This window comes from Bactrocera neohumeralis, unplaced genomic scaffold, assembly GCF_024586455.1.
Source record: "Bactrocera neohumeralis isolate Rockhampton unplaced genomic scaffold, APGP_CSIRO_Bneo_wtdbg2-racon-allhic-juicebox.fasta_v2 ctg1862, whole genome shotgun sequence".
Lineage (NCBI taxonomy): Eukaryota > Metazoa > Arthropoda > Insecta > Diptera > Tephritidae > Bactrocera > Bactrocera neohumeralis.
The window spans coordinates 19,847-28,110 of NW_026089871.1; the positions used below are offsets into that span (position 1 = coordinate 19,847).

The following is an 8,264-nucleotide window of genomic DNA, read 5'->3' on the forward strand; positions in this document are numbered from 1 at the left end:
ATCTATTCCATTATCGTCGTTTATTGAATATAGTGGACGCGAGTTCAAAGATGCCTCTATTTGAGCTAATACCGTAGACATTTCTTCAAAAGTTAATTTTGTATCTGCGATGGCTCTTTTTAAATGGTATTTCATTCCTTTTACACCTGCCTCCCACATTCCTCCGAAATGTGGGCCTGCCGGGGGAATAAAATGCCAAGTTATTTGTTCGTTGGCCAAAATTGGTGCTACATCTGAGTTTTGCTTTATTGCTGTTTTAAACTCTTTATCAAGCCACTGATTTGCTCCAACAAAATTGGATCCATTGTCCCAGTTGATATGAAGACACCTTCCTCTTCTGCCGAAAAATTTTCTTAGTGCTGCCAAAAACGCGTCTGATGATAACTCACTGACTGCCTCAAGATGAACAGCTTTAGTTGAGAGGCATATAAAAACTGCTACGTACCCTTTGAAGGACTTTTGTCCACGTCCTTTTGAGCATCTCATTTGGAATGGTCCAGCGTAGTCACCTCCAGTATAAGTAAACGAACTCGACATTGATACTCTGAATTCTGGTAGATCGCCCATAATTTGTTTTGCAGAGACTTGTTTGTATCGTATACACTTACAACAATTTCGTATACAACTTTTTATTGCGTTCTTAACCCCGATTATCCAGTATTGTCTCCTGATAATTGCTTCTGTTAACCGGTTTCCACCATGTATTGTAGCATGGTGTGCATCTTTAATTATTAATGCAGTTAAAGTTGATTTATAAAGAATTATTGGGTGTTTTGAACTATAAGGCAATTCCGCGTTTGTCAGCCTACCTCCAACTCTCATAACGCCATTTTCATCTAAAAATGGGTTGAGGTTGACAATTTTGCTTGTATTGCTGAGCTGTTTGCCATTTAATAGTTGTTTCATTTCGTCTTTGAAGAATTGTTTTTGTGACTGTCGAAAGATTATATTTTTTGCTCTTTGTAATTCTTTTACAGACAAATTTAAAGAGTGTTGATTTTTTCTTTTCTTAGCGAAGCGTAATAAGTAAGCTACTACTCTTTGTAGCTTTAACCAGCTAGAATATCGATTTATTAGGTTGTCGATGAATTGAATTTCGGTTTTTGATGTCATTAGTATTGTTGCTGTGTTAATATCTGCAACTGTTGGCCATTGGTTTTCCGATAATGCTAGCCATTTGGGCCCATACCACCAAATATCCATGCCTAATAATTTGGGAGATGATATACCTCTTGACGCTGAATTAGCAGGATTATCTTTTGTGCTTACGTGTCTCCAGGTTGCTTGTAGTATAAGTTTTTGGATTTCTTCTACTCGATTTCTAATAAACTTATCTTTGTTTTTGAATGTGTCAATCCAGCCCAGGGTTATTGTAGAATCGCTCCATGCATAAACTTTATGACTTCTTGTGATGATTTTACAAACTTTATTTATTAATTTCGCCAGCAAATGAGCTGCACAAAGTTCTAGTTTAGGTAATGTTTTCCGATTTTTAAGCGGATTAACTTTTGTTTTTGCAGTTAACAGCTTTACGGAATTTCCAATTTTACCATTGTTTAAATGTATACTCGATACATTGCGTTAAATTAAATAAAAATGTCCGTTTTATTTTGTATATAAGTATTTCGATTTTGAACAAGTTTATTTAAGTTTTATTAAGTTTAATTTATTATGCATATAAACTCATTAAAAATTATATCGATGGGCGAGGCGGCGATACTCCAAATCCGGGAACGGTTTGTCACTGCTTGCGATTGAGTGGACACGGATCGTGGTTGAATTTTGAGATTTGGATGAGGTGTCGACGCGGCGGAGTGTATATAAAGTTGATAGTCGAACTGTATATAGCGAATTGCTGGAACGAATGGTATAGCTTTCCGGTTGTCCATTCCTTTTGTGAGTTGAGTGGGTACAGGTGTGGTGAGTTGTGTTGGTGTAGTGTGGTGATGTAAGTGGATGGCGCCATCGGATGTGGTGTATTATGCTGTCTTGCTAGGGTGCGCCAGTTTTTCCCAGGTAGAGTGGGGGGATGCTTAACTCATTTAAACATCCTGGGCCCCCTAGGCGAATATTTTGCCTAGTATTGCGTATGTATATGCTGTTGCATTTATTTCGGCAAACTGCTGGTAGAGTAGCATGGATTTGACAGCAAAAGTATTTAATAATGGCGTTGTAATATTGTCACATTTATTCGTGTATGTGGAAAACAGCTTTTGGTTTAAAATATATTACATGTAAATATTTGAATATAAATTTTAAAATGCAAATAGATGCTTAAGAGAAGCAACTTTATTTTGCGGGTTATTTATTATTTGGCTTTTCTGTGTTATTAGCAATTGTTGCAATTTGTTATGATATTTAATTTATGATCGGCTTATGAAGGATAGTAACTCCACGCCTGGCCAGATATGGCCAGAATGGGTACTCCTTAGCCCTGGAGTTAGGACTGTGACAATAGAGGGATCTTGCGAGAGAGTGGCCGGTAATTGCGAACGGCTTCATTTAGAATTATAATTTTTAGGTGGGATGTTCAAGTTGTTCAGCAGATTCTCACCAACTACCCTTATGAGGAGCGCTCATGTATGTGCGATAAGAGCTACCTTTGCTTTTGGTAAGTCTAGGTGCGTCACACTATCGCATTGGGCATATGGTGCTCGTTGAACCTTAATTTTGTTTAAGATTTTATTTATTTTGAAAATTTACGAAAAATGTCGATTCATCGACTTTTTGATGCAACTGTGTTATATTTTATGGTTTTATGTATGCCTTAATTTGGCGTTTGGTAGCCCGACACCGCTGAAGGATATATTCAGGATTGTGTTTTTTTTTCATTATTGGCGAAAGCCATCCTGCGGGGTCGAAAAGTAACATATGTGTGAGTTTTTAATATTGTTAGACCGAAATCTTACTTTGTTTTTTCCTACCAATATGTTGAGGTATTGGAAAATCGTGGCTCTAGTGGTAGTCGTGTGACGTACCGGCCATTATTTGATCGAGTAGTTGTAGCTTTAGAGAAGTCTTCACAATACTGATCTTTTATAGTTTGAAATTTCCTTAATTGTGAATTAAGGTATTTATTTGTATTGTACTCAACTTGAGTTGGTATGGTTGTAACTAGTTCGGTAACTAGTCCACTTTGTGTTTCGCTGTGCAGCGTTTGGGCTTTTTGTGCCTTTGAACAACATGGTGTCTCTTGGCAATTTTTAGAATTGTAGGTTTCGGGATTTGCTTTTGCAATTAAACCCGTGGTTATTTTTGTATATGCGCTTCTTTGAGGTGAGATGGGATATGTGCTGTAATGAAGCATTGTGTGATGTCTTTTATGACAATATAAGCAATTAAATTTGCTTTTGGAACTTTTAAGATTGTGTGTATGGGACAAGCAGTTTGTACAGAGTCTTTTAGATCTGACAAAGTTGTTCCTTTCGTTAATGTTTAATTTTTTAAACTTCTCGCAAGTTCTAAGCTTATGACCTCTCGTGCATAGTTCGCATGACGTATGTTTTCTTTGTTCGGATGTGAACGATTGTGTTTTGTTAAAAATTATTTTTGATTTGTGTTTGCTTCTAACTTGGGGTCTATTTAAGCTTCCATTTTGGTCGTGTTTGTTCTTAGTTTTGTTTATTTTTTCTTCTAACCTTTCCGCAATTTCATATTGGGTGGTGAGAAAATTTTTCATTTGTTGCCACGTTGGGCACATTTTTCGTGATGAGAGCGATTGCTCCCATAGAAGTAACGACTTTTCTGGTAATGCGGCGGTCTGTGGGAATATTTAGTGTCGATAGAATCGACAAGCAATTTGAAACAGTGGATTCTAGATTGATGAATTCTACACTTGTTCCTTTTTTAACTTTTGGCAAGTTCATTAGTGTCGTTACTTGTTTATCGACCAGTATTCTTTCATTTTCATATCTCGCTTTTAGAGCTTTCCAAGCCAGATTGAAACTGTCGTCATTTAATGCGAACTGTTTGACTATTTCGCCTGCTTGACCTTTTGTCTTGTATCGGAGGTGATACAATTTTTGTGCTTTGGATAGGTGTGGATGGTTGATATAAACGGCTGTAAACATGTCCCGGAAGGACGGCCATTCTTCAAAACCTCCATAGAATATTTCTGTGTCACAAGCGGGCACCTCGAGCTGGATGCCGAAACTTGCCTTTTGACTGTCTGTTTGTGGCAGCTCTACTCTGCTGTAGGGAGTAGGTGCAATTGATTTTATTAGCTTTAATTGATCGGAGATCATAGCTTTCGTTTCTTCATATTGGTCTAAGCAGTTTTCGTAAATATCGTAAGCCGATGATTTAAAATTTTGTGGTTGATCTAAATTTTGTCAGAATCTGCTATGGCGTCATAAGCCGCTTGGAGACGGGTCCAAAAATTGTTAAGATTTATAATTTTGATTTCTAGTAACGATTCCGAGTTTTCGTGAATCGGTGAAGAGGCAAATCTAGTGCAGTATCTTGTTAAACTGTCACTTTCTGAAATAAATCTAGCAACCTGTTTTGAGCGTGTAGCTCCAGATGTACTTTGATTTTTGTTATTGTTCATTTTTAATATATTGTGTATTAAAATATTTATCAAAAGAATTCAATTTTTCTCAGAGTAAACTGAAATATTTTTATTTTCAGTTTAGGTTGCTAACAAACGAATATTTTATTTCGTGTTATTATTACCGTTTCTATTTATTCGCAATTAATAATAATATTTATTTATTTAACTTTAGTTTAAAATTTGAAAATAACCGCACTTTTAATATTTTAACACCTTTTACGTCCTTATGTTAGTATTTAGGTACACCCTAATACTTGGACTTGTATGTATGTATGTATGTGCTTATGAAGGTACTTATGTTTTGTGCAATTGAGAGCTCGCAGAAGAGATCAATGCGCTATTTAGATAAGTATGCACGAATTTTTAGTGTGTTTTTAATTATGTCTTGTTCGTAAGCAATTGAGAGCTCGTTAGAGAGATCAATTCGCTTTTTGTACGCAATCCTGCTTGTTTTTGTTTACCAAAAAACAAGAGGTATTGCCGGATAATTGCCAATGCGGACTTATAATATGTGTGTGTACAAATGTGTTAATAAATATTTTGCATAGTTCTTGCAACTTATGTATATTTTGTTGATATATTGTTTTTTTTTTGGTATATACTTATGTAAATGTTATTTAATTTTTTCGTAAAAGAGAGAAAGATTTAAAAGGGAATTGAAAGCAAAAGGTGCACACTTTTATATGTGAATATATACTTTGTCAAGATGTTTTGCTATAAACATATATGTATGTATATGCAGATAAAATATATTAATCTTTTCCGTTTTTGTTGTATGCAATGCTTTATGAAGTATAAGGAGGACTGCCGGAAATATGTTACAATTAAATATTTGATATTTTTTTTTGATAATTTGGTGTTTTGAGAACACAAAGTTATTATTAATTTTTTTTGGAAAAATTTTTGAAAAAATTTTAAGCATAGACATGCATACGTGCATAAATTAAATAAATTATGGACATAATACGCTCACTCTGTTTTCCAATGAGGGCTTTTGGGCATTATCCGACTGTACATATGTATATATGTATGTGTGTGCATTTGGTTAAATTTCTGTGCTCCTCTCCGAATCGTTTCCAGCTGGTTTGTCTGTTCGCCTTGTTCCAATTCCTGTGCTCCAGCTGGCTACCTCCTCGTGCTGTTGTTTTGTTGTATGTATGTACTACCTGTATATTTGTTTTAATGTTCGCGCCCGTTTGTTTCGTTTTATCGATGATTTAGCTTTTCGCGCCCGATTTATGTTTTGTGCTTAGGTTTCGTGCGTTTTTGTTTGTTGAAATTGTTTTGTTTATTTTGTTCTCCCGTGTAATTTGTTTTTGTTTTTGGCACTTTTTGTCTCTTTTGTCTAAAACATAAAAACACTGCACTGCTCTGCACTTTCGTTTATTTGCTTTACTTTATTTTATATTTTTTTTGTTTGAACTCGCGCCCGCTTGTTTCTGTTTGTTTTATTGTTTTTGTGTTTGTAAACTTTTTTATATTTTGGTTTTGTAAATTTATGTTTTATGTCGCAGCATTGGTTTTTTTTGTTTTTGTTCACTGCACTTTTTTTGTTGTTTTATTTTTTTTGCTCTGTTCGCTTAGTTGCTTTTTTATTGTTTTGTTAACACTGTTTTTGTCAACACACTTTGTTCTGTTTTATTTTTTCTTTTTTAGATTTTTATTTTAAAATCCAATAGTGCCTTTCTGTAAGGCTCGAAGGACCATGTTTAAATGTATACTCGATACATTGCGTTAAATTAAATAAAAATGTCCGTTTTATTTTGTATATATTTCGATTTTCAACAAGTTTATTTAAGTTTTATTAAGTTTAATTTATTATGCATATAAACTCATTAAAAATTATATCGATGGGCGAGGCGGCGATACTCCAAATCCGGGAACGGTTTGTCACTGCTTGCGATTGAGTGGACACGGATCGTGGTTGAATTTTGAGATTTGGATGAGGTGTCGACGCGGCGGAGTGTATATAAAGTTGATAGTCGAACTGTATATAGCGAATTGCTGGAACGAATGGTATAGCTTTCCGGTTGTCCATTCCTTTTGTGAGTTGAGTGGGTACAGGTGTGGTGAGTTGTGTTGGTGTAGTGTGGTGATGTAAGTGGATGGCGCCATCGGATGTGGTGTATTATGCTGTCTTGCTAGGGTGCGCCAGTTTTTCCCAGGTAGAGTGGGGGTATGCTTAACTCATTTAAACAAACATAAATGACTGCAGCATACGCCTTTCCGGGAGCATCACCAAATCCATGTATTTCAACCTCGGATTGCAAATGTGTTTCTATCCATCGTGGGATACGCACGTTTTCCAAATCTTTTATATTTTCTAGGAAGATCGACCATTCTGATTGTAGACTTTCTGATAGCTGCTCATCCCAGTCGGATTGTTGCATCCAAAGTTTCTGAATGAATAGCTTTGCTATGATTGTTATTGGTGAGAGCCAACCCAGTGGATCAAATATTTGAGCAAGCTGTGAAAGAACGCTCCTTTTAGTGGTTTTTTTGGCATTTGTCAAATTAATTCTGAATTGGAATTCGTCTTGTTTTGGATCCCAATATAGTCCAAGAGTTTTCACTGCTTCATTTTTTTTAATTTGAATTATTTCATTGTCTTCTTTCGCTTTTATATTTCGTGTTATGCTACTGCAGTTTGAAAGCCATTTTCGAAGATGAAATCCAAAGATTTGAAGATGATTGCTGATGCCTTCTTGAATGGCTTGACATTGTTTAACTGAATCTGCGCCAGTCATAAGGTCATCCATGTGGAAGTCTTCTTTTATTAATGTTTGGAGCTGTTTATTTGAACATTTATTTGCAATTTCAAATAATGTGCGTACTGCTAAATGTGGAGCTGATGCAGTACCATAAGTCACTGTGGTCAACTTATATTCCTCAATTTTGTTCAACGGACTTTCACGCCATAAAATTCTATGATATTCGCGATCCTTTTCAGCAATTTTTATTTGCCTGAACATTTTTTCCACATCAGCAGTGATAACTACTTTCCAAAGTCTCCATTTGAGAAGAATGTCAAATATGTCTCTCTGAAGCTTAGGACCGGAAAACATGATGTCATTGAGGCTTTTTCCGTTCGAAGATTTTGCAGATACATCAAATACAACGCGTAACTTCGTTGTTAAACTGTTTTCTCGTATTATTGCATGGTGTGGTAGATAATATTTACCTTTTAAGTGATCATTTGCTTTGACCATATGACCAAGGTCCTTATATTCGTTGATGAATTGATGGTAGTCCTCTTTTAGTTTACTGCTTTTTTTGAAATTTATTTTCCATAGAAACGAGGCGCGCCACAGCTTGTTTGCGAGAATCACCCACATCTTTATCTTCTTTAAAAGGGATTTCTACAATAAATCGCCCATCATCATCTTGTTTGATGGTTTCTTCAAACTGCTTGAAACATGCATCATCTTCTTCGATATCGTTTTCATCTGGTATTTCCTCCAGTTCCCAAAATCGCTCTAGGTTGGTAGTCGTGGATGTTATTTTATTGAATTTTTTTGTTTGATAATTCCGGATAAAATCCAACCGAACTTTGTTGCTTGTCCAAGGACTCCGTTATTTTTTTTGACACCGTCTTCAATGATTCGGCTAAAAATGTCTCCACCAATTACCATGTCTATTCTATCTGCTTTATTAAACGATGGGTCAGCAAGTGTATAATTTTTCCATTGTTTCATATCATATTTAAATGATT

General features: G+C 35.5%; 1 protein-coding gene across 1 annotated transcript; it reads right to left on the reverse strand.

Moving 5' to 3' along the window:
• Positions 1-640: 640 nt before the first annotated feature.
• Positions 641-7,524, reverse strand: LOC126766606 (uncharacterized). Its single transcript, XM_050484357.1, has 2 exons — positions 6,773-7,524; positions 641-722 (listed from the first exon to the last, which is right to left on the reverse strand). The coding sequence occupies exons 1-2, from the start codon at positions 7,522-7,524 to the stop codon at positions 641-643; spliced, it is 834 nt and encodes a 277-aa protein (XP_050340314.1).
• Between the last annotated feature and the right edge of the window lie 740 nt (positions 7,525-8,264).